At 43.2% G+C, this 27,216-nt stretch overlaps 1 protein-coding gene across 4 annotated transcripts in view; it reads right to left on the reverse strand.

Annotated features, from left to right (window-relative positions):
* abl1.L (ABL proto-oncogene 1, non-receptor tyrosine kinase L homeolog) overlaps positions 1-27,216 on the reverse strand; it is a 119,194-nt gene that overhangs the window by 29,166 nt on the left and 62,812 nt on the right. The window contains exons 1-3 of one of the 4 annotated variants that reach the window (XM_041572456.1): positions 14,600-15,461; positions 3,761-3,931; positions 301-596 (exon numbers count right to left, since the gene is read on the reverse strand). In XM_041572456.1, the coding sequence (XP_041428390.1) occupies positions 301-596; positions 3,761-3,931; positions 14,600-14,693 (561 nt within the window). In that variant the 5' untranslated portion in view covers positions 14,694-15,461. Of the gene's footprint in view, positions 1-300; positions 597-3,760; positions 3,935-14,599; positions 15,462-27,216 lie in introns of those variants that run through there. The other 3 variants (XM_041572455.1, XM_041572454.1, XM_041572453.1) reach the window with 3 other exon arrangements.

Raw genomic sequence — 27,216 nt, forward strand, 5'->3', positions numbered from 1 at the left:
TGTGCCCAGAACATTCCTTCTCTGTATATTTGTATTTATACATATGGAAGGAGGAGGTGCCATATTGATTCCCTTAGACAGTACAGTATGAGGGTATAGCTTATTGTGTGCCCAGAACATTCCTTCTCTGTATATTTGTATTTATACATATGGGAGGAGGAGGTGCCATATTGATTCCCTTAGATAGTACAGTATGAGGGTATAGCTTATTGTGTGCCCAGAACATTCCTTCTCTGTATATTTGTATTTATACATATGGGAGGAGAGCTGTGGAAAGTAAAAAGTCTATCCGGTCCATACCTTGCCATCAGACGCAGTATTGATCCTATAGTGGTACACTCTGCCCTCGTATCGTAAGGAAATGGATCTCTGGCCTGGGCTGCTCTCACTTTCCCGCACCAAGAAGCTGCCATTAATCCCACTACTGAGCAGGTATTCAGCAGCGTTGCGAGACACGGGTCCATGGTACCAGGAATGTTTCTCGGGGCTGTTCACTGGTGTGATGTAGTTGCTGGGAACCCAACCTTGGCCATTTTTGGTTTGGGCCTCACACCACTCTCCATTGTGATTGTAGCCCAACACTCGCAGCTTCTCACCTTTCAAAGAGAAGAGAAAAAGCAGCATGTTAGTCCCATTATTTCTATATAATTATTTATACATCAGACCCAATGATCGGATACAGTCACGCGTGCCAGATCTCTTACCTATAAACACCCCTTACAGCTTGAATTCAGGGCGTGTGACTTGTGAGCCCTCCAGCTGTTGAGAAGCTACAACTCCCTGCACCCCATGAAAGATGAAAACTTATCCCTTTGCAGGGGGGTTGTTGTCTAACAAGAGCTGGGATGAAAAATGAAAATGAGCTTCCTCATACTGAAGAAACTTTCTAAATACAATCAATTAAAAAAAAGTTCTGCATCGTTTCTGAAATAATCTGGTTTATATTTACTATTCCTCTCTCAGCATCTGTTTCTCTTCATTCTCTCTTCATTCTCTCTTCATGCAGCAGTTGGGTGTCAGATGAATGATCTAATATATCTCATAGGGGGGATTCCTTTCCTAGCAGATGTATTAGAGCTCATTCATATAACTGATTCCAGTACAAAGAAAATGTAACAAAATAACTGCCTTTTGCACAAATTCTGCATGTAGAGAGACGTGATGTCTGGTGATTTTAATAGAGTGAGCTCTAATACATCTTCTAGGCAAAAGGAGCCCTAAGATATATTGGATTTAACTGTCAATGATTATCTCACATCCAACTGCTGAATGAAGATTGAATGTAGAGAATCAGATGCTGAGAGAGGAATAGTGAAGATAAACTTGATTATTTCAGAAACTATGCAGAATTTGTAATTGATTATAATTAGAAAGTTTCTTATTTCAGTATGCTGAAACCTTTATTAAATTCCTTTCTTAGCAGATGTATTCGAGCTCATTCAAATAACTGATTCCAGTACAAACAAAATCTAACAAAATAACTGCCTTTTGCACAAATTCTGCATGTAGAGAGACATGTCTGTTGATTTTAAAAGAGTGAGCTCTAATACATCTTCTAGGCAAAAGGAGCCCCCCTATAAGATATATTGGATCATTCATCTGACACCCAACTCCTGAATGAAGACAGAATGAAGAGAAACAGATGCTGAGAGAGGAATAGTGAAGATAAACGTGATTATTTCAGAAACATTACAGAATATTTAATCAATCGTATTTAGAAAGTTTCTTATTTCAGTATGCTGAAGCGAATACTACATTTTCATTTTCGCAATAGTTCCCCTTTAACAAGAGCCAACAGTCGTCCTTTAATCAGGGATGGATTGTCGTTAAACAGCTGGCAAAATCGACGGCTCTGCTTGCCAGATATCTGACTGCCCACACTGACTGTCTGGCAACATATGACAGTTAGGCAGGTTTTATATGGGATTAAAGGTCAAACTTGATTGACGTGTGTCTTTGTTTTATTATGTTTTTATGACACACAACTCTCCATCCCTGATGGAAACCAGAGCAGGGGTATGATATGGAGCCGTGTAACATTGGGGACAAGGAGAAGGAACAGGCCGGTGGATACAGAGCCAAAGGTTTCCCAATGCGGAATCACAAGATAGATTTGGTGACATTTCAGTGTAAATAACAAAGTCCTACATCAGCGCTCAATGCGCAGACCAAGCGAAATGCGAAAGGAAAAAAAAACTCCCATCAAGCTGCTGTCAGCTGGAAAATGGATTTTATTTTCCCCTTGTGTATACGCTGAATAATATTTTATATTCGCCTTTGTGCGGCTCCGTAGGAGTAGGCTCCTTAGCGAGGCATTTTTTCAACTGTTGCTCATAATGATTGAATTGTACTTTTCAAAGGACAGTGGGGAAGGTAGACAGGGAGGTCCCTAGACATGGGTTATCCAGAGATGTAAAGTTATATAAACCTACTAGATATTAGCAGTTTTAGACGGCTAATAACAGCCTTCTGCTCAACAGCTCTTTCCAAAAGTCAGCAACCCTAGGGTTAAGTGGCTATACAAAAAGTGAAGGGATAGTTAAGGTTGCTGAAAGTCTCACTTTCAAAGAGAGCTGTTGGCCTGCTATTACGAGTCTAAAACGGTTTAAAAATGGCCAATATCTCAGAAATTTAAGTTTACATCAATGTATTTTTGGCTTTGGATTCTTCTTAAACTAATGGGCAGAACCCAAAAATGCTGTTTTTATTGGGTACCCAAAGCCAAACAGAGCTGATTTTTTCATTTAATTTAGGAACCTTAAAGGAACAGTTCAGTGTAAATAATTAGATAAATAGATAGGCTGTGCAAAATAAAAAATGTTTCTAATATAGTAAGTTAGGCATAAATGTAATGTATAAAGGCTGACTGGATGTGGCATGTACCGAATCCAGGATTTTGTTGGGGATTTGGCCTTTTTCAGCAGGATTCGGCCGAATCATATCCGAATCCTAATATGCATATGTAAATTAGGGGCGGGTAGGGCGTGACTTTTCAGCACAAAAGAAGAATTCGTTCCACTTTTTCCTTTCCTGCCCCTAATTTAAATATGCAAATTAGGATTCGGAACTCAGCTGAATCTTTCACCAAGGATTCGGCCGAATCCCAAATAGCGGATTTGGTGCATCCCTAGTAACAGAACCGAAAAGAACACAACTTCCTGTTATTCAGCTCTGAGTTAAGTTGGCCATACACGGAGAGATCCGCTCGTTGGGCGATGTCACCAAAAGAGCGGTCCGTGATCCGACGGGATTTTTAGTCCTGTCTGATCGGCATCTGGTGGACTTTCTGCCAGATATCGATTGGGGAAGCCCATCGGAGGGCCCCATACCCGGGCTGATAAAAGCTGCAAACAGATCAAGTCAGCAGCTTATTGGCCCAAGTATGGGGCCCTCCGATGGGCTTCCCCAATCGATATCTGGCAGAAAGTCCAACAGATGTCGATTGGACAGGACTAAAAATCCCGTCGGATCACGTGTATGGCCAGCGACTTTAAGGAGGCCACATGGGACATAACTATTCAGTGAGTTTGCAATTGATCCTCAACATTCAGCTCAGATTTAAAAGCAAAAGTTATGACCCATGTGCCCCCCCATCAAGTCACTGATTGGTTACTGCCTGGTAACCAATCAGTGGAAAGCAAGAGAGCTGAAAAGCAGGAAGTAGTGTTCTGTTCTGTTCCACATCCAGTTACTCCAGCCTTTATACATTATATTTGTGTCTAATTCTCTCTCTTTTATAATTTCTTTTATTAACACTTACCTTTGGTGATGCTGAGAGTGTTGTCTCCACTGGCCACAAAGTCATACAGTGCAACAAAGAGGTTGGGGTCATTTTCACTTGGCCCAGACAGAAGATTCTCCTTGGAATTCCAACGAGCAGCTTCGCTCAGACCTTGAGGCTCGATGTCGGAAACCGTGGGTCTCTGCAAGGCTTCTGGGGAGCAAGCCAGGAGGGGGGGGAGAGAGAGAGAGAGAAGAGGGGGAAAAGTGTTAAAATTCCACGTATAAATGGCTAGCCATCTGTGTATATATTGCTTTTATGGCCCCGGTGCAACCGGCTTGTTTTTCAAGAGCAGAAGTGGTGAATAGGATAACAGATGCGCTGTTTATGGGCAGGGTTAGGGGGCAGTTGGACACATGTAAGTGCCTGTTCTATAATGGAGTGAGAACAGACTGAAATATAAACCCATGTGATGCCACTGACGCTTATATACCTGGCTGGATCGTTCAGGCTGTCGGCCCAAATGAACGAAACAATAAAAAAAAAGGTTGTGTACATAAATGACCCCTTGTACAGTATCTTATTCCCCAGCCCAACACCTCTCCATGGTCAGAATGTCAGGAGTGGGTAAGTACTCTACACTGCTGGTTCTGCCTCCTGAAACAAAGGAGCTGGAGGAGGACAAAGGTCTGCTACAACAGTCAGAACCAGACAACAGAAAAGGACAGAGAGAGCTTTCAAGAACCATTACATTGCCCTTTAATGCATTAATTAACATATAAAGGTGTGGGATCCATTATATGGAAACCCGTTACCCAGAATTACAGAAAGGCCGTCTCCCATAGACTCCATTTTAACCAAATAATCCAGATTTTTTAAAACGATTTCCTTTTTCTCTGTAACAATAAAACAGTCGCTTGTACTTGATCCCAACTAAGATATAATTACTCCTTATTGGAAGCAAAACCAGCCTATTGAGTTTATTTAATGTTTACATGAATTTATAGTAGACTAAAGCTCCCCATAGACGCGACGATTCTTCTTGCCGAACGACCGATTTTAGGGAAGCCCGACCAATCCTTCGAAATTATCGTGCGGTTAGTGGTATTCGAACGATCGTACATCTTACGATTTTTCGGCCGACATCTGTCGGGAAATTGATCGGCCAGGTCAAAAAATCTTTGTCGGTCCCAGTGCAATCTCTCTATGTTTGCAGGGCCAAGCAGGCAGGTCCCCTTTGTTTTCCTGCCAAATTGGTCTTTTTAGTTGATGGTAAATTCGTACGATCGTTCTGAGAAGATCGTGGTCTCACGATCAGGATCTGATCTTTTAAAAATCTCAACATCTATGGCCAGCTTTAAGGTATGAAAATCCAAATTACAGAAAGATTCATTATCTGGAAACTCCAGGTCCCAAGCACTCTGGATAACTGGTCTCATTCCTGTAATAATAAAACAGTATCTTGTACTTGATCCCAACTAAGATATAATGAATCCTTATTGGAAGCAAAACCAGCCTATTGGCTTTATTTAATGTTTAAATGATTTTCTACGAGACTTAAGGTATGAAGATCCAAATTACAGAAAGATCAATTATCCAGAAAACCCCAGGTCCCGAGCATTCTGGATAACAGGTCCCATACCTGTACTTGATCCCAACTAAGATATAATTAATCCTTATTAGAAGCAACACCAGCTTATTGAGTTTATTTAATGTCTACATGGATTTTCCACTAGACATAAAATTACGGAAAGATCCATTATCTGGAAAACTACCGGTCCCAACCATTGTGGATAACAGGTCCAATACCTTTATTGAAAAGTTCCTTATAAATTACATTTTAGTTATTATGCCAAAAAAAATGTTTTTAGGTGGTGGTCCCCTTTAATAGTCCTTTTATTATGCAAAAAAATGTTTTGGTGGTGATTTTTTTTACCTTGACACATGGGAAATTGCAGAACTGTATTTCCCAACATCACCCAGACTGCTTGAAGAGGAATTGTTCCCAGTCCATAAGCAGATATAGGGTAGAACATGGCGCCAGTTTGGTGTCTGAGGCGGGACATAGGAAATGAGTGAATAATGTCACAATAACACACACAAGCGATACACAACAATGGCAGGTTTCCTTTTGTTGTGTGAGAGGTGTATGGCCGGGCACTTTAATCACTCGCTGGAGTATTGACTGCACAGCATTTGTGTCTCACTGGAATATAATTATATTTTCCTTACCATTTAATGACACTTCTGCAGTATATATTTCTGTAAATAGTTGTTAGGGCTGTTCATTTCACTGAGAAAATTGCAAGAGGCAAGAGATACACTTATTACATACAGTGTGCTAACAACCAGCCTTCTCTATGTCACACCGACAAAAGTACAGCACTTAGTGTTAATGGTAACGGCCCACAACATCCTCTTATGCTACAATAATTTCATGGTATTACTTTGCACAGGCTATGAAAGAACTAAAAGGACTGTTCCTGCTGGATTGTGCTTAGTACAGGGAATACCTATGCTGCCATAGTTTTATGGGATCTCTCTGTACAGACTATGAGCAAACTTAGGGACTGTTCCTGCTGAATTGTGCTTAGTACAGAGGAATACCTATGCTGTCATAGTTTTATGGGATCTCTCTGTACAGACTATGAGCAAACTTAGGGGGCTGTTCCTGCTGAATTGTGCTTAGTACAGGGGAATACCTATGCTGCCATTGTTTTATGGGATATCTCTGTACAGACTATGAGCAAACTTAGGGGACTGTTCCTGCTGAATTGTGCTTAGTACAGGGGAATACCTATGCTGTCATAGTTTTATGGGATCTCTCTGTACAGACTATAAGCAAACTTAGGGGGCTGTTCCTGCTGAATTGTGCTTAGTACAGAGGAATACCTATGCTGCCATAGTTTTATGGGATCTCTCTGTACAGACTATGAGCAAATTTAGGGGACTGTTCCTGCTGAATTAGGCTTTGATTACACCAGCTTTTGCCATAAAAAGATGGAAATGACTGCAGAAGAAAACACCATAACTATCTTATGTTAATCCCCTGGAAACGAGGCCCCAATGCATTTGCAGAAATAATCCTGAGTGTTATTATATTCAATACAAAAGAATCCAACAGCGATAACCGAAGTTTTACAAACAAATCAGCGTCAGGCAAAACAGCCGGTGCGCGGCAGCCCCCGAGGCTAGCCACAAGGAGGATACGCAGGCCAACATCTGCTGTTCTGTACTCGGAACAACAGTCACTTCCCTGGAGATCCTTTCCCAAAGTTTACAATGAAAACAAAGCAGAGGCAAGGCAAGGTCTGTGGAAAGAGCGAGGAAAGGAAATCGACACTTATGTGATAAGTCAGGAAGAGGGAGCGTCGCTGGGCTTTGTTCTCTATCCACGAAATAACTCAGTCATGTGACACTGCCTGGGACTAACAGCATGTATATCCAATGAAACATAGATGTGTCTGCTAAAGGGGATATAAACCCAACATAACATGTTGCCTAATGGACAAAATTATAAGCAACTTCCCAATATCCATTCATTCCTCATACTCTGCACTGCTGCCTCCGACTCCTGATACAACTTCCCAATATCCATTCATTCCTCATACTCTGCACTGCTGCCTCCGACTCCTGATACAACTTCCCAATATCCATTCATTCCTCATACTCTGCACTGCTGCCTCCGACTCCTGATACAACTTCCCAATATCCATTCATTCCTCATTCTCACTGGGTTTATAGTTCTGTGTAACTGTCATTGTGTCTGTCCCTTTCTCTTCTCTGCACTGCTGCTTCTGACTCCTGATACAACTTCCCAATATCCATTCATTCCTCATTCTCACTGGGTTTATAGTTCTGTGTAACTGTCATTGTGTCTGTCCCTTTCTCTGCACTGCTGCCTCCGACTCCTGATACAACTTCCCAATATCCATTCATTCCTCATTCTCACTGGGTTTATAGTTCTGTGTAACTGTCATTGTGTCTGTCCCTTTCTCTGCACTGCTGCCTCTGACTCCTGATACAACTTCCCAATATCCATTCATTCCTCATTCTCACTGGGTTTATAGTTCTGTGTAACTGTCATTGTGTCTGTCCCTTTCTCTGCACTGCTGCCTCTGACTCCTGATACAACTTCCCAATATCCATTCATTCCTCATTCTCACTGGGTTTATAGTTCTGTGTAACTGTCATTGTGTCTGTCCCTTTCTCTGCACTGCTGCCTCTGACTCCTGATACAACTTCCCAATATCCATTCATTCCTCATTCTCACTGGGTTTATAGTTCTGTGTAACTGTCATTGTGTCTGTCCCTTTCTCTTCTCTGCACTGCTGCTTCTGACTCCTGATACAACTTCCCAATATCCATTCATTCCTCATTCTCACTGGGTTTATAGTTCTGTGTAACTGTCATTGTGTCTGTCCCTTTCTCTTCTCTGCACTGCTGCCTCTGACTCCTGATACAACTTCCCAATATCCATTCATTCCTCATTCTCACTGGGTTTATAGTTCTGTGTAACTGTCATTGTGTCTGTCTCTTTCTCTGCACTGCTGCCTCTGACTCCTGATACAACTTCCCAATATCCATTCATTCCTCATTCTCATTGGGTTTATAGTTCTGTGTAACTGTCATTGTGTCTGTCCCTTTCTCTTCTCTGCACTGCTGCCTCTGACTCCTGATACAACTTCCCAATATCCATTCATTCCTCATTCTCACTGGGTTTATAGTTCTGTGTAACTGTCATTGTGTCTGTCCCTTTCTCTGCACTGCTGCCTCTGACTCCTGATACAACTTCCCAATATCCATTCATTCCTCATTCTCACTGGGTTTATAGTTCTGTGTAACTGTCATTGTGTCTGTCCCTTTCTCTTCTCTGCACTGCTGCCTCTGACTCCTGATACAACTTCCCAATATCCATTCATTCCTCATTCTCACTGGGTTTATAGTTCTGTGTAACTGTCATTGTGTCTGTCCCTTTCTCTTCTCTGCACTGCTGCCTCTGACTCCTGATACAACTTCCCAATATCCATTCATTCCTCATTCTCACTGGGTTTATAGTTCTGTGTAACTGTCATTGTGTCTGTCCCTTTCTCTTCTCTGCACTGCTGCCTCTGACTCCTGATACAACTTCCCAATATCCATTCATTCCTCATTCTCATTGGGTTTATAATTCTGTGTAACTGTCATTGTGTCTGTCCCTTTCTCTGCACTGCTGCCTCTGACTCCTGATACAACTTCCCATTGCTGCTCCATTGTATCAATAGTACCTGTAGTCGGGTACGGCAGGGACAAGAAACATGCAGCTGTCAATAGAAAGATATTTCACATTAAAGGGGCTTTTCACCATTAAATTAACATTAAGTATGATGTAGAGAGGGATATTCTCAGACAATTTGCAATTGGTTTTCATTTTTTATTATTTGTGGTTTTTGACTTATTTAGCTTTTTATTCAGCAGCTCTCCAGTTTGCAATTTCAGCTATCTGGTTGCTATGGTCCAAATTCCCCTAGCAACCATGCACTGATTTGAATAAGAGACTGGAATATGAATAGGAGAGGCCTGAATAGAAAAATGAATAATAAAGAGTAACAATAACAATACATTTGTTTTTTTGTGACCCCTATTTGAAAGGTTGAGAGAGTCAGAAGTAGGCAAAGCATTTAAAAAGTATAAAAAATAAAAAAATGAAGCCCAATTGAAACGTTGCATAGAGTTAGCAAATCTGTAACATACTAAAAGTTAATTTAAAGGTTTTTTTCACCTTTAAATTAACTTTTACTACAATATAGAAAGTGATATTCTGAGACAATTTCCAATTGGGTTTCATTTTTTATTATTTGTGGTTTTTGGGTTATTCAGCTTTTTATTCAACAGATTGCTAGTACGGTAATCTGGTTGCTAGGTTCCAAATTACCCTAGCAACCATGGACTGATTCGATTAATGGTCTGGGATATGAAACGGCGAGGCTGTATAGAAAGAGGAGTAATAAAAAGTAACAATAACAATACATTTGTAGCCTTACAGAGCATTTGTTTTTTAGATGGGGTCAGTGACCCCCATTTGAAAGCTGGATAGAATCAGAAGAAAAAGGCAAATAATTCAAAAACAATAAAAAATAAATAATGAAGACCAATTAAAAAGTTGCTTAGAACTGGCCATTTTTTTAAAATAATAAAATATAAGTGGAAGGTGAACCACCTCTTTAAAGGTGAACCACCTCTTAAAGAAGAAGTTCACCTTTACATATGTTCTAGAAAGGCTAATGCTTAGCAACTTTTCAATTGGCCTTCATTTTCTATAGTTTCTGAATTATTTCCTTCTTCTTTCGACTCTTTCCAGTTTTCAAATGGGAGTCACTGACCCCATCTGAAAAACAAATGCTCTGTAAGGCTAAACATGTATTGTTATTGCTACTTTTTATTCTTCATCTTTCTATTCAGGCCTCTCCTATTCATATTCCAGTCTCTTATTCAAATCAATGCATGGTTGCTAGGGGAAGTTGGACCATAGCAACCAGATGGCTGAAACTGCCAACTGCAGAGCTGCTGAATTAAAAGCTAAATAACTGAAAAACTACAAATAATAAAAAACAATTGCAAATTGTCTCAGAATATCCCTCTCTATGTCATACTAAAAGTTTATTTGAAGGTGAGCCACCCCTTTAAACCCAGTGGGGAAGAGGGATGATTGGATACTGGGAAGTTGCTTAGAATCCGATTTTTCTTTCATTAGGCAACATTTGAGTTTATTTTCCCTTTAAGGCAGCCCCACATAGGACAATGTATGTGATATGTGACTACCCACTGCACGACCCTCTATTCCCTCCTCCAGGCAGATCAGTTAGGCTGCTTTAGCAGTTAAGACTTAATCCAACTCTGTCTAATGGTATTTCTACTGCAGCCTATTTGTGACAGCTCCAGTCTCGGGGGTAATACCGGGCAGTCATTATAATGCACACAGCCCTATCACATGTTCTCTAGAACTGAAGGAGCTCAAGTTAATTGCCTGCAGGGGGGAACAAGGAGAATCATTCTCCAGCTGATCCAGTCAGTGCAGGTGAATTGACCTCTGGCCTCCCTTCTCTGAGCCTCTAATAACACATTCCTATGGCAATTCCCCTAAATCACTGCTTTTCATTTTCATTGTCCCCGGGGCTGAAATGGTTAACGGGAACAGCAACCCTCCTTCTGTCAATAATGGAACGAGCCTACATAATAACAAAACCTCTCGAGTGAAACTGATAATTAAAAAAAAAAGAAAGAAAATGAAGTGGAAGTTAATAAAAATGATTAACACCGCCACGCTCCTGTTTATGTGCAACTCAGCCGAGATGATTTACTTCTGGTAAGAGACAACAAAAATTAAAAAAAGAGGGGAGGGGGGAAGAGAATTGGGCAAATGGTGAGTTTTGCAATAAGTAAACAGAAAACTAGGGACTAGAGGCAGAGCTTGCCCATGCTTTGTCACATTTAAAGGGAATATAAACCCAAAAACACCGAACAAAGGAAAAAAGTAATTCCACGCAAACTTCCTGAAAACGTTCATTGGTTACAAAGTTGTTTGTCGATGTATTTGCTATTCAAACAATGTAGCAGAAGCCATGCAATTAACACAAGCCAGGCCTGACCTTCAGCTACGCTGTTTGGAGAGCCGGAAGCAGCAGTGCAGAATGGGGCAGACAATAGCAATTACATTTACATGTCACTTTATAACCATGTATCATGAATGTGTATTGTAAATTGCAAGAGATTCCAAAAGATTTCACCTTGACCTTAACTTTTAGTATGTTATAGAATGGCTTATTGCAAGCAACTTTTCAATTGGCCTTTTATTTGTTTTTTTTAAAGTTTTTGAATTATTTGCCTTCTTCTTCTGTGTCCAACTTTCAAATGGGGGTCACTGACCCGTCTAAAAAACAAAACACTTTGTAAGGCTACGCGTTTATCTTTATTGCTACTTTTTATTACCCATCTTTCTATTCAGGCCTCTCCTAATCATATTACAGTCTCTTATTCAAATCAATGCATGGTTGCTAGGGGAATTTTGACCCTAGCAACCGGATAGCTGAAATTGCAAACCGGAGAGCTGCTGAATAAAAACCTAAATAAGTCAAAAAACACAAATAATAAAAGATGAAAATATTAAAATATCCTTCTGTACATCATCATAAAATTGAATTCAAAGATGTACAACCCCTTTAAAGGGAAATGTCCAATGACTAGCAGGGAATGCTGGGAGTTTCCGTTCTGCAACAGCTGGCTGCGGGGTAAACTCATGGTGTCCCTTATATACTCTGCAAGGAGTTTGTATATTCCCTGTGCTTGTGTAGGACCCTGATTATCTGAGCGTAGGCCTTACTATGGCAATAGGATGTCACTAAATACATCTGTGTTCTATAAAATTGTTATCAATGTCTCGATCCCTATGGGAGAGGGGAAAAGACCCCCCAAAACTTTAATTTTCTAATTACAACTTGTAGGGTTCTAAATGAGCCCACAACTAGTTCATCTGGGCATCCATAATACGCAAATCAAGCATCAAGTAAAACATAACTATATGGACCTATATGTAAACTTATTGGCCTGTCTATGAGGTCCACTTTCGGGCCTACCTTAATGATATTTATCCCTAATCGACCCAGTATCAATTGGGCAGGTTTGAAGTTCCTGTCCAACAAGGATAGCATAGGTCTCTAGGTCCCCAGGTCAACGACCAGTCCAATTTGACCCAGTGAAAGTCCAAATTGGGCCCAGACCTGTTTTTTTGGTGAGTGTATGAGCAGCTTTACTCTGTGCAAAACAAACTGCTCTCCTCTGTGTATTTGTTTAGATGCTTATGTGGGTGCTGCCACACTGCTTGCCTAGGCTTAAGCTAGCCATACACAGAGAGATCCGATGGTTTGGCAATGTCGCCAAACGAGCGGATCTCTGCACGATATGCCCACCTTGAGGTGGGCGATATCGGCTGATCGCATCATAACGAAGGGTAAACGGGCGGTCGGATTGCGGAACCGCATCAACCAATAGATGTGGCCGCAATCTGATGGGATTTTTAGTCCTGTCCAATCGACATCTGGCTGACTTTCGGGCCGGTTATCAATTGGGGAAGCCCATCTGTGGGCAATATCGGGCTGACCCAATTGTAGACCCTAGGGCCCAAGGATCGCATCATAACGAAGGGTAAACGGACGGTCGGATCGCGGGACCGCATCAACAGATGTGGCCGCAATCTGATGAGATTTTTAGTCCTGTCCAATCAACATCTGGCGACTTTGGCCCAATATCGATCAGGGAAGGCCGTCTGAGGGCCCCTTGAGGTGGGCAATATATGGCTGGCCCAATGATTGGATCATAACGAAGGGTAAACGGGCGGTTGGATCGCGGGGCTGCATCAATGAACAGATGCGGGCGCAATCTGATGGCATTTTTAGTCCTGTCCGATCGACATCGGGCCGACTTTTGACCAGATATGGATCGGGGAAGCCCATCTGAGGGCCCCTTGAGGTGAGCGATATTGGGCTGAGATCAATCGTGGGCCTTAGGGCCCAACAATCAGATCATAATGAAGGGTAAATGGGCGGTCGGATCATGGGGACACATCAATGAACAGATGCGGCTGCAATCTGACGGGATTTTTAGTCCTGTCCGATCGACATCTGCCCGACTTTCAGCCAGATATCGATCGGGGAAGCCCGTCGGGGGCCCCCATACACGGGCCAATAATCTGACGACTCAGTCTGTCAGCAGCTTTTATCGGCCAGTTTATGGCCTACTTAAGGCATTTTACATAGAGGCCAAAGGCAATTGTATTCCTAGAACAGTGAATCCGAATTGGTGGGTCCAGATCCTAAATTGGGTTCCTATGCTTTTCAGGGTGGGTCTTCGTAACCCCTTTAGTAATGAGAAACTGCTGCGACAATCTCTACTATTTAAATATGGCGCGTAGTTCTTTTTAATCCAGAAAGTAATTTGGGCCCCCACTGAGAAAAAGGTTAAGAAACCAAGGGCTTGGCCAAGGCAAACAATATGGCAGCTGCTGCTCACATGTATAAACAAACAGTGCCCAATTACATGTGGGTATAATTCTCCTCTTACAGAAGGTTTCCAGGCTTTGGTTGTTCCATCTGTTGCCTAAGGGCCTCCCCGTGGGAAACAGAGTGGGATTCAGAATAGATTTTTCCTTTTTATAATGCAAACGGAACAGTTAAACTGCAGCCTGAGGACCCTGAAGTGCAAAATAAACCTGCGGTGGAGCTGGGCCGGGGGAAAAGCGGGCAAAGTTGGCAGGACTTGCTTCCCACAGGTGAACTGACGGCAATCCTTACTACCTATCACTCCCCCAACGTCTAGGAACCCCTCAAGCCACTCTCAGGCAAACGCACAATGGGAAAATGTTATAAAAATGTTCTGCTCCAGAAAATGCCCAACATCCGTTACCATCCTGGGAACTAAAGAAGTTCAAGCGATTGTTTGTGAACTCTGAGCCAGCTGAGGATGCTGGGAGTGGTAGTGAAACAAGGTCTGTTCGAACCTTGATGAGGGTTTGCTTTAGCACCTTAACCCCTTTGTTTCTGGGCTATTCGTGCTACATAGCGCAGGACTAGGGTAAAAATGATGGTTGATCCCAATGTTATTAATAGTTACAAAAAGATAAATATATAGGAAGGCCGGTATTTTTTTCCGGAAAAGGAGGCAACCCTACGCTGGACAGTCTGGATGTTTATGCAATCCTTGCCTGGAGCAAGCAGCCTTCATCTAATCTGCGCTGAGGCCTATGAGAAGGGGATTAGAGATTGGAGTTGCAGCCAAATCCCGGGCCCATTAGAACCCCCTCCTCCCGCCCTCCCTCTTTTCCCCACTGACACCCCCTTATCTCACCTTCGAGATAGCAGCTGGAGGACGAGGAGAGGCCTTTCTTGGATTTGCAACCCACCAACTTCAAGCAGATTTCTAACATTTTCATGTGTTGCATGCGGGATGTGCCTCCTGCACTTTTTGTTCCTCCTGCACTTTCTGTCCCCTCCCTCCAGCATACGAGGAGAAGGCCCTGATCGGTTCCAAGTCTGTTTGACGCACTAGGGCTGTGGTTGGGAACTGGAAAGCAGCAAAACCAAAAGAAATAAAAGAAACCCCAGGCACGTCCAGAAAAAGGAGAGGCTCTTGGATCCTCTGGGTGGCAGGGGTTCACACCACCGACCCCTTGGGGTCAATCCGACCCATTTTGATAGAAGGGGAGGGCAAGTGTAAAGTTGGGCAGTCTTCAGGCGAAGTTCTAGTAGAACGGTGGGACTCCTCCGCTGCTCATTCTCTCAGTCCATTAGGCAGTGTGTGTGTTAGGCAGGGAGAGCTGCTTACGTTAAACTGCCAACAAAGGGCCCCCTTCATGCTCTGGCTGCCTCTAGTGATGACATCCGAGGTCTGGAAACGCCCACATATGCACAGAGCGTTGTTAACCCTGTCCTACATGATCAGCCCTCCAGCCTGACTAACACTATATCCCAGGCTGAAAGTTAACTTGTAGAAACACAGGAGGAAGGAAGAACTGATCAATGGGTCCGGTTTTGGGGGAGCTTAGAATGTCGCTTACAAGCTCGATGCGACTTACAGAAAACAAAACAGGGATATTTCAGCTGGACTGGAAACTTATGGTCATTTCTATACATTTGAATTGTGGTCCATAAATACTCAGACAGGAGGGTTCCTAAGAGATATTATGGCAATAGGATTAAAGGAGTTGTTCACCTTTAAGGGTAGAGGCACATGATGCGACAAATCGCCTCTTCTTTGGCGACTAATCTCTCCGCAAAGCCTTCTCGCCGGCAGGAATCTAAATCACAGACGGGATGGTACTCGAAGTGCTTCGTTTTCCGAAGACGCCCGAAGTGAGGCAACTTCGGCCGTCTTTGGAAAACGAAGCACTCCAAACGCCATCCCGCCGGTGACTTACATTCTAGCCGACGGGAAGCCATTGTGGGGAGATTATGTCGCCCGAAGAAAAGGTGATTTGTTGAGGCAACTTCGGCCGTCTTTGGAAAACGAAGCACTCCGAACGCCATCCCGCCGGTGACTTAAATTCTAGCCAACAGGATGGCAGGGGAGGCAGTTCGGAAAGATTAGTCGCCCCAAAGAAGAGATTTGTCGCCCTGGCGACTAATCTCCTTGAATCTTCCTGTGTACCCTGACCCTTAGGGTAGTGGCAACAATGCTATTTGGGGGAGATTAGTCGCCCAGCGCTTCGGGCGGCTAATCTCACCGCAATGGCTTCCCGTCGGCTAAAATGTAAGTCACCGGCGGGATAGCGTCCGGAGTGCTAAGTTTTCCAAAGTCGGCCGAAGCGCTGGATGACTAAATAGCATTGTTGCATCTACCCTAAGGGTCAGGGTACACAGGAAGATTCAAGGAGATTAGTCACCAAGGCGACAAATCTCCTCTTCTTCAGGGCGACTAATCTTTCCGAACTGCCTCCCCTGCCATCCCGCCGGCTAAAATGTAAATCGCCGGCGGGATGGCAGCAGGAGCGATTCGTTTTCCAAAGTCGCCCAAAGTTAAATCGCCGGTGGGAAACCAGATCGGGGAGAGTAGTTAGAGAGTAGTAGAGAGTAGTCGCCCCGAAGAAAAGGAGATTTGTCGCCGGGCAACTAATCTCCCCCAATCTGCCTGTGTGCCCTGACCGTAAAGGGGATCTATCGTGAAAATGAACATTAATTAATCTTCATCTCACTGAAGACACTTTCTAAATACAATCAATTAAATGATTTTCTACCATTTAAGAAATAATCAAGTTACTCTTCAGTATCTCACTCTCCACAACCTGTCACTCTTCATGCTGAGCTCTGGGTCACATTTTGATTAACAGGTAGGTCTAATATGTCTTCTTTAGGGGGGCAGAGACACACGCTCAGATATGGGGAGATAGTTGCTCGGAATATATCGCCTCTTCTTCGGGCGACTAATCCCCCTGAACTGCCTCTCGCTGGCTAGAATTTAAATCGCCAACGGGATGGCACACGGAACGCTTCGTTTTCCAAGACGCCTGAAGTTTCTTCGTAAGGCAACTTCGGGCGACTTCAGAAAACAAAGCGTGCCGATTGCCATGCTGTGATTTACATTCTAGCCAGCGAGAGGCAGTTCGGGGAGATTAGTCGCCCGAAGAAGAGGAGATTTGTCGCCTATTCAGGCCTCTTCTGTTCATATACCAGACTCTTATTGAAATCAGTGCATGGTTGCTAGGGGAATTTGGAGCCTAGCAACCAGATTGCTGAAATTATAAACTGGAGAGCTGCTGAATAAATAGCTTAAAAAAATATTCGAAAACCCCAAATAATAAAACATAAAAACCAATCGCAAACTAAAATATCACTCTCTACATCATACTAAAAGTTAAAGGGATCCTGTCATCGGAGAACATGTTTTTATCAAAACGCATCAGTTACTAGTGCTACTCCAGCAGAATTCTGCACTGAAATCCATTTCTCAAAAGAACAAACAGATTTTTTTATATTCAATTTTGAAATCTGACATGGGGCAAGACATTTGGTCAATTTCCCAGCTGCCCCTGGTCATGTGACTTGTGCCTGCACTTTAGGAGAGAAATGCTTTCTGGTAGGCTTCTGTTTTTCCTTCTGTAACTGAATGTGTCTCAGTGGGACCTGGATTTTACTATTGAGTGCTGTTCTTAGATCTACCAGGCAGCTGTTATCTTGTGTTAGGGAGATGCTATCTCGTTACCTTCCCATTGTTTTTTGTTTGGCTGCTGGGGGGGAAAGGGAGGGGGCGATATCACTCCAACTTGCAGTACAGCAGTAAAGAGTGATTGAAGTTTATCAGAGCACAAGTCACATGACTTGGGGCAGCTGGGAAATGACAATATGTCTAGCCCCATGTCAGATTTCAAAATTTAATATAAAAAAATCTGTTTACTCTTTTGAGAAATGGATTTCAGTGCAGAATTCTGCTGGAGCAGCACTATTAACTGATTCATTTTGAAAAAAAAATGTTTTCCCATGACAGTATCCCTTTAATTTAAAGGTGAACAACCAATGATCAAGTTTCCTATAAAATGTTTTGCTGCAAATTAAAGCTGCTACAATGCCGTTTGGCCTCACAACATCTGACACCCACTTATCTAAAGGATCAGAAAGACCCAATGGGTGGTCTCAACTAGCAATCATATATGAAAAACAGGAAAATGTTCTGGCGCGCTGGATGTGAAGCAGACTACTAATCAGTGTAAACTCACCGTGCAAACACTGAATATGCCCTTAATGATGTTCTACCGGCGACAAGAGAAGGGAACAGTCGTAATTCAACATGAATGAAAATTAGGATAACTATATAGAGAAGCAGCGGGGCACGGCAGCAGGAGAGAGAGAGGCAGAAAGAGAAAATTATTAATGTCAACTTACAGATTTCTTGTTACAACTCACCTAAGATTCGCCGTGTCGCTTAAACACCACCGCACACATTTTTTTTGAAGTTTTTTTCCAAAAACGTTTTGGTCTTAGAAAGCAAAGCCAGCGCATTTATTCTGCATGTCGGGAGATATTGTACCGAGAGGGTGGATTTGGCAGGGTTTAAATAATAGCAAACCTGCAATTTGGCCAACTAATGCCAAGGTCATGGAACTCCGAGGTAATTTCTAATATCCTCATATTTTACAACTGGGGGTACTTTATTTATTATAATACACAAGTTTCAGTGATTCATATGACGGAAATGACATCAGAACTCACCGTTTATAAGGATATAATTGACAAGATATTCATGGCTTGTGTGTATTATAAGGATATATTGGACAAGATACATCGAAAAGAACATGTAATATTCAGCCTATAAGTAAGCGCGTTCCCATACAGATGTTCTTTTATTAACTTATATATGCGCTTCACTGTAAATTATTAAAGAGTTAGTTGAGCAGGCTAGGAAAATTATTTCTTAGCCCTGGAAAGGTAGAAAGTGGCATTTTTAAGAATAATGTGCTTCAGGCAGCGCTGAAATAATTAATACCTTTTAATAAACCACAAATGACTTTCTTAAATTGACAATTTCGTTTAATTAAACTGTGGTTGACTGCAGACTGTGGGTTATTGAATGTACTTTTTCCTTCATAAGAAAGAGGATTTGCAGAATGATTTATTTTTAAAACAGCAGCTTGACTGAAGATCAAAATACTTCTAAAAGTGTGTATGATTAACCCAAACAAAAAGCATGCTACGAATTGTAGTCTTGAAGAGCTGGAGCTATAGTAATAGTGCGATAATAGTCTCTGGGAAGGGAGTGTGACTGTGGGATAGCAGGTATAGTAGGGAGAGATGGTGTCTATAGTAACAGTGGATAATAGTCTCTGGGAAGGGAGTGTGACTGTGGGATAGCAGGTATAGTAGGGAGAGATGGTGCCTATAGTAACAGTGGGATAATAGTCTCTGGGAAGGGAGTGTGACTGTGGGATAGCAGGTATAGTAGGGAGAGATGGTGTCTATAGTAACAGTGGATAATAGTCTCTGGGAAGGGAGTGTGACTGTGGGATAGCAGGTATAGTAGGGAGAGATGGTGTCTATAGTAACAGTGGATAATAGTCTCTGGGAAGGGAGTGTGACTGTGGGATAGCAGGTATAGTAGGGAGAGATGGTGTCCTATAGTAACAGTGGATAATAGTCTCTGGGAAGGGAGTGTGACTGTGGGATAGCAGGTATAGTAGGGAGAGATGGTGCCTATAGTAACAGTGGATAATAGTCTCTGGGAAGGGAGTGTGACTGTGGGATAGCAGGTATAGTAGGGAGAGATGGTGTCTATAGTAACAGTGGATAATAGTCTCTGGGAAGGGAGTGTGACTGTGGGATAGCAGGTATAGTAGGAGAGATGGTGTCTATAGTAACAGTGGATAATAGTCTCTGGGAAGGGAGTGTGACTGTGGGATAGCAGGTATAGTAGGGAGAGATGGTGCCTATAGTAACAGTGGGATAATAGTCTCTGGGAAGGGAGTGTGACTGTGGGATAGCAGGTATAGTAGGGAGAGATGGTGCCTATAGTAACAGTGGATAATAGTCTCTGGGAAGGGAGTGTGACTGTGGGATAGCAGGTATAGTAGGGAGAGATGGTGTCCTATAGTAACAGTGGATAATAGTCTCTGGGAAGGAAGTGTGACTGTGGGATAGCAGGTATAGTAGGGAGAGATGGTGCTATAGTAACAGTGGGATAATAGTCTCTGGGAAGGGAGTGTGACTGTGGGATAGCAGGTATAGTAGGGAGAGATGGTGGTCTATAGTAACAGTGGATAATAGTCTCTGGGAAGGGAGTGTGACTGTGGGATAGCAGGTATAGTAGGGAGAGATGGTGTCTATAGTAACAGTGGATAATAGTCTCTGGGAAGGAGTGTGACTGTGGGATAGCAGGTATAGTAGTGGAGAGATGGTGTCTATAGTAACAGTGGGATAATAGTCTCTGGAAGGGAGTGTGACTGTGGGATAGCAGGTATAGTAGGAGAGATGGTGCTATAGTAACAGTGGATAATAGTCTCTGGGAAGGGAGTGTGACTGTGGGATAGCAGGTATAGTAGGGAGAGATGGTGTCTATAGTAACAGTGGATAATAGTCTCTGGGAAGGGAGTGTGACTGTGGTATAGCAGGTATAGTAGGGAGAGATTGTGCCTATAGTAACAGTGGATAATAGTCTCTGGGAAGGGAGTGTGACTGTGGGATAGCAGGTATAGTAGGGAGAGATGGTGCTATAGTAACAGTGGGATAATAGTCTCTGGGAAGGGAGTGTGACTGTGGGATAGCAGGTATAGTAGTGAGAGATGGTGCCTATAGTAACAGTGGGATAATAGTCTCTGGGAAGGGAGCGTGACTGTGGATAGCAGGTATAGTAGGGAGAGATGGTGTCTATAGTAACAGTGGATAATAGTCTCTGGGAAGGGAGTGTGACTGTGGGATAGCAGGTATAGTAGGGAGAGATGGTGCCTATAGTAACAGTGGATAATAGTCTCTGGGAAGGGAGTGTGACTGTGGGATAGCAGGTTATAGTAGGGGAGAGATGGGGTCTATAGTAAACAGTGGGATAATAGTCTCTGGGAAGGGAGTGTGGACTGTGGGATAGCAGGTATAGTAGGGGAGAGATGGTGCCTATAGTAACAGTGGGATAAATAGTCTCTGGGAAGGGAGTGTGACTGTGGGGATAGCAGGTATAGTACGGAGAGATGGTGTCTATAGTAACAGTGGATGAATAGTCTCTGGGAAGGAAGGTGTGACTGTGGGATAGCAGGTATAGTAGGGAGAGATGGTGTCTATAGTAACAGTGGGATAATAGTCTCTGGGAAGGGAGTGTGACTGTGGGATAGCAGGTATAGTAGGGAGAGATGGTGCTCTATAGTAACAGTGGATAATAGTCTCTGGGAAGGGAGTGTGACTGTGGGATAGCAGGTATAGTAGGAGAGATGGTGCTATAGTAACAGTGGGATAATAGTCTCTGGGAAGGGAGTTGACTGTGGGATAGCAGGTATAGTAGGGAGAGATGGTGTCTATAGTAACAGTGGAAATAGTCTCTGGGAAGGGAGTGTGACTGTGGGATAGCAGGTATAGTAGGAGAGATGGTGTCTATAGTAACAGTGGATAATAGTCTCTGGGAAGGGAGTGTAACTGTGGGATAGCAGGTATAATAGGGAGAGATGGTGCCTATAGTAACAGTGGATAATAGTCTCTGGGAAGGGAGTGTAACTGTGGGATAGCAGGTATAGTAGGGAGAGATGGTGCCTATAGTAACAGTGGATAATAGTCTCTGGGAAGGGAGTGTGACTGTGGGATAGCAGGTATAGTACGGAGAGATGGTGTCTATAGTAACAGTGGATAATAGTCTCTGGGAAGGAAGTGTGACTGTGGGATAGCAGGTATAGTAGGGAGAGATGGTGTCTATAGTAACAGTGGGATAATAGTCTCTGGGAAGGGAGTGTGACTGTGGGATAGCAGGTATTAGTAGGGAGAGATGGTGTCTATAGTAACAGTGGATAATAGTCTCTGGGAAGGGAGTGTGACTGTGGGATAGCAGGTATAGTAGTGAGAGATGGTGTCTATAGTAACAGTGGGATAATAGTCTCTGGGAAGGGAGTGTGACTGTGGGATAGCAGGTATAGTAGGGAGAGATGGTGTCTATAGTAACAGTGGATAATAGTCTCTGGGAAGGGAGTGTGACTGTGGGATAGCAGGTATAGTAGGGAGAGATGGTGTCTATAGTAACAGTGGATAATAGCTCTGGGAAGGGAGTGTGACTGTGGTATAGCAGGTATAGTAGGGGAGAGATTGGTGCCTATAGTAACAGTGGATAATAGTCTCTGGGAAGGGAGTGTGACTGTGGGATAGCAGGTATAGTAGGGAGAGATGGTGCCTATAGTAACAGTGGGATAATAGTCTCTGGGAAGGGAGTGTGACTGTGGGATAGCAGGTATAGTAGGGAGAGATGGTGCCTATAGTAACAGTGGGATAATAGTCTCTGGAAGGGAGTGTGACTGTGGGATAGCAGGTATAGTAGGGAGAGATGGTGTCTATAGTAACAGTGGATAATAGTCTCTGGGAAGGGAGTGTGACTGTGGGATAGCAGTATAGTAGGGAGAGATGGTGCCTATAGTAACAGTGGATAATAGTCTCTGGGAAGGAGTGTGACTGTGGGATAGCAGGTATAGTAGGGAGAGATGGTGCCTATAGTAACAGTGGGATAATAGTCTCTGGAAGGGAGTGTGACTGTGGGATAGCAGGATAGTAGGGAGAATGGGCCTATTAGTAACAGTGGGATAATAGTCTCTGGGAAGGGAGTGTGACTGTGGGATAGCAGGTATAGTAGGGAGAGATGGTGCCTATAGTAACAGTGGTATAATAGTCTCTGGAAGGGAGTGTGACTGTGGATAGCAGGTATAGTAGGGAAGAGATGGTGTCTAGTAACAGTGGATAATAGTCTCTGGGAAGGGAGTGTGACTGTGGGATAGCAGGTATAGTAGGGAGAGATGGTGCCTATAGTAACAGTGGATAATAGTCTCTGGGAAGGGAGTGTGACTGTGGATAGCAGTATAGTAGGGAGAGATGTGCCTATAGTAAACAGTGGATAATAGTCTCTGGGAAGGAGTGTGACTGTGGGATGCAGATGCGTGCCTATAGTAACATGGATAATTCTCTGGGAAGGAGTGTGACTGTGGGATGCAGTATAGTAGGGAGAGATTGTCTATAGTAACAGGATAATAGTCTCTCTCTGTGGTAACAGTGGATAATGTCTCTGGGAAGGAGACTGTGGGATAGCAGGTATAGTTAGGGAGAGATGGTGCCTTTAGTAAACAGTGGATAATAGTCTCTGGGAAGGGAGTGTAACTGTGGGATAGCAGGTATAATAGGGAGAGATGGTGCCTATAGTAACAGTGGATAATAGTATCTAGGGAAGGGAGTGTGGTATAGCAGGTACAGTAACATACAATGTAATGACAGTTATCTCTTTAATCAGATTTCTCCAAATGTTTCCATCATACAACTCCCAGAACACACAGCTAAGTCGTGCAGTCATTGTGTACAAATGAATGTGAAATTCCTTGCTATGTTGCTCTGTGAGTAAATGGCCTGTTAATGTAAAAGTAAAAGTAAAATAAAGAAAAATCCCCTGCACTGTGGGCAGCTTAAAAGGCACTAAAAGCTGATTTTATGGTAAGAGCAATTTATGCTCAACTTTTAACCTATCGTTTTTCGATGCCAAAACAACGTAGGTTATGACTGCGCCGTAAAAATGTAAGAGATGACTAATAAATAAGAGGCGATTCATAAATAAAACAGGGTAATCTGCTTCTGCGTGTCGGCAGGGCCGTGTATTTTGCCAAGGAACTGGCACAGAAAAGTGCATTACCCTGACATGGGCAACTTCCATCCCTGCAAATAGCTGTATGAATAATTCCTCTTCTCAATAAGGGGTCATAAAAAAGAGCAGATATTTTGCTGCTGTACTACTGATATTGTGTAGCTGGATTTTATTTAAAATTAAAGTATCTGAGCACTTAGCTCCATATTCTAGTTATCTGTATAACAGAACATTCTGTCCCAGTGGCTGCACAGATCCTATCTGATCCCCATTGTAAGCAGCAGTCCTGTCCTGCTTTATGGCAGCTGAGATTCTAGCTATCTGTATAACAGAACATTCTGTCCCAGTGGCTGCACAGATCCTATCTGATCCCCATTGTAAGCAGCAGTCCTGCCCTGCTTTATGGCAGCTGAGATTCTAGCTATCTGTATAACAGAGCATTCTGTCCCAGTGGCTGCACAGAGATCCTATCTGATCCCCATTGTAAGCAACAGTCCTGTCCTGCTTTATGGCAGCTGAGATTCTAGCTATCTGTATAACAGAACATTCTGTCCCAGTGACTGCACAGATCCTATCTGATCCCTATTGTATGCAGCAGTCCTGCACTGCTTTATGGCAGCTGAGATTCTAGCTATCTGTATAACAGAGCATTCTGTCCCAGTGGCTGCACAGATCCTATCCCCATTGTAAGCAGCAGTCCTGTCCTGCTTTATGGCAGCTGAGATTCTAGCTATCTGTATAACAGAACATTCTGTCCCAGTGGCTGCACAGATCCTATCTGATCCCCATTGTAAGCAGCAGTCCTGCCCTGCTTTATGGCAGCTGAGATTCTTAGCTATCTGTATAACAGACATTCTGTCCCAGTGGCTGCACAGATCCTATCTATCCCCATTGTAAGCAGCAGTCCTGTCCTGCTTTATGGCAGCTGAGATTCTAGCTATCTGTATAACAGAACATTCTTGTCCCAGTGGCTGCACAGATCCTATTGATCCCCATTGAAGCAGCAGTCCTGTCCTGCTTTATGGCAGCTAGATTCTAGCTATCTGTATAACAGAGCATCTGCCAGTGGCTGCACAGATCCTATCTTGATCCCCATTTTAAGCAGCAGCTTTATGGCAGCTGAGATTCTAAGCTATCTGTATAACAGAGCATTCTGTCCCAGTGGCTGCACAGATTCTATCCGATCCCCATTGTAAGCAGCAGTCCTGCCCTGCTTTATCGCAGCTGAGTTCTAGCTATCTGTATAACAGCATTCTGTCCCATGTGACTGCCAGATCCTATCTGATCCCCATTGTAAGCAGCAGTCCTGCCCTGCTTTATGGCAGCTGAGATTCTAGCTATCTGTATAACAGAACATTCAGACACACTTTTCATGCCCAGTCCAATAAGTCCTACAAGTCAGTTCCACCTATTGCCCAAATTGGGTGTTTTAGTCTGAAAGCCGCTCTATTATTTCGCCCGTAGATTTCAACACCTACTTCATTTGTTGGCTGTCAGATGTGTTTGCCACATTTGAGGAAAGGAAAGGTTATGAAGCTCAGTCCATGAAGTAGAAGGCAGTTGCTTAATTATAACATTCCCCCATTATAACAGAGGACAATAAGGAACGGGAGTCTGATCTCTAGCTGAAAGCCCCTCAGTAGCAGTAAGTTGAATACAAAGAGACAGACACGTAATGGGGCCACAGGGACTCATCCAAGAGGTGAACCTGGTCTGTAACGTAATGGAATCATTTAAAATCTAACACAAAAAAATCAATATTAACACTGCAGTACCCTCCCCCTACTGCACTGCTGCAAAAAGAACCCCCCCCCCATACCAGCCGCCAACCCTGCTGCACAACTCCAGCCTTTCCAGCAACAATCCAGGGGAGCAGGGCAGTTCTGGGGTGTTCTTGTTGTGTTTATGGGAAGGGGCCAGGAGAGGGGATCACTTGTTAAAGGGGTGGTTCACCTTTAAGTAAACTTTTAGTATGTTATAGAATGGCCACATCTAATCAACTTTACAATGGGCCTTAATTTTATTCTTTTTATAGTTTTTTCTTCTTTCCTTTATCTTCTTACTCTTTCCAGCTTTCAAATGGGGGTCACTGACCTAGAGTCCTGCAGCAGGTCCGGTATCCGCGGGTTACCCGCAAAAACCTGCGGTACCCTGCGGGTTGTGGGTAGAAGTTCCGGGTGCGGGTATAGACGCGGGTCAGCGGTACTGTGGGTTTGCGGGTCTTCTCAATAGCGATTTTTACTCATTTTTTCTGACGCCTACTTTTTATGATGTCACTTCCGGTTGACAATGACAGCACTTCCTGTTTTACTCCATTTTTTCTGATCACGCCTAATCCCGATGATATCACTTCTTGATCGTCAGCGGGTCCGGGTTGCGGAAAAGGTACTTGCGGGTCCAAGCAGGTAAGAATGCAGGTTGCGGATTGCAGGTTGCCAGTACGGGTTCCAAAAAATGGACCCGCGCAGAACTCTATCACTGACTGACGCCATCTAAAAAACACGTACGCTACATATATATTGTTATTGCTACTTTTTATTACTCGTCTTTCTATTCAGGCCTCTCCTATTTATATTCCAGTCTCTTTGCATGGTTGCTAGGGGAGTTTGGACCCTAGCAACCACATGGCTGAAATTACAAACTAGAGAGCTGCTGAATAAAAAGCTAAATAAGTCAAAAACCACAAATAAAAAATGAAAACCAATTGCAAATTGTCTCAGAATATCACTCTCTACATATTATATTATAATAATCCTGCCGTAATGAGGGAGACTGATACATTTGCATTAGCAAATTCCCTATGTGCAGAGCTGATTGGCTGAAAGTCTCCCACATCTCCAGCTGCCCCTCTCTGATGCTAATCGGAACACAAAAGCGGCAGCTGGAATTGCTTCCAATTAGCTCTACTGCAGGAATTTTTATATGGATTCCTATGATAACTTCATTGGGAAAAGTTCCAGCCAAGAGATCTCGGGTTGCAGCCTTCGCAGTATAGCATTTAAAGCAAAACGAAACTATTCCCCAGTCTTAGCAAAAACCCACTGGCAATTTAGATACTTAAAAAAAAGAAGAGAAAAGTACACTGGATATTCATATGTGCAAAACTGCATGTGAGGGAGATGCCATGTTGTACACACACACAGCAGTATGTATGTACTGTCTAAGGGAATCAATATGGCACCTCCCTCCTCCCATTTGTATAAATACAAATATACAGAGAAGGAATGTTCTGGGCACACAATAAGCTATACCCTCATACTGTACTGTCTAAGGAATCAATATGCACCTCCCTCCTCCCATTTGTATAAATACAAATATACAGAGAAGGAATTTCTGGGCACACAATAAGCTATACCCTCATACTGTACTGTCTAAGGGAATCAATATGGCACCTCCTCCCATATGTATAAATACATATATACAGAGAAGGAATGTTCTGGCACACAATAAGCTATACCTCATACTGTACTGTCTAAAGAGAATCAATATGGCACCTCCCTTCTCCCATATGTATAAATACAAATATACAGAGAAGGAATGTTCTGGGCACACAATAGCTATACCCTCATACTGTACTGTCTAAGGGAATCATATTGGCACCTGCCTCCAGTGTCGGACTGGGCGGCGGGAAACCGGGAAAAAAACCCGGTGGGCCCCGGCCCACTTGGGCCCCC

The sequence above is a fragment of the Xenopus laevis genome, chromosome 8L (genome assembly GCF_017654675.1).
Source record: "Xenopus laevis strain J_2021 chromosome 8L, Xenopus_laevis_v10.1, whole genome shotgun sequence".
Taxonomy (NCBI): domain Eukaryota; kingdom Metazoa; phylum Chordata; class Amphibia; order Anura; family Pipidae; genus Xenopus; species Xenopus laevis.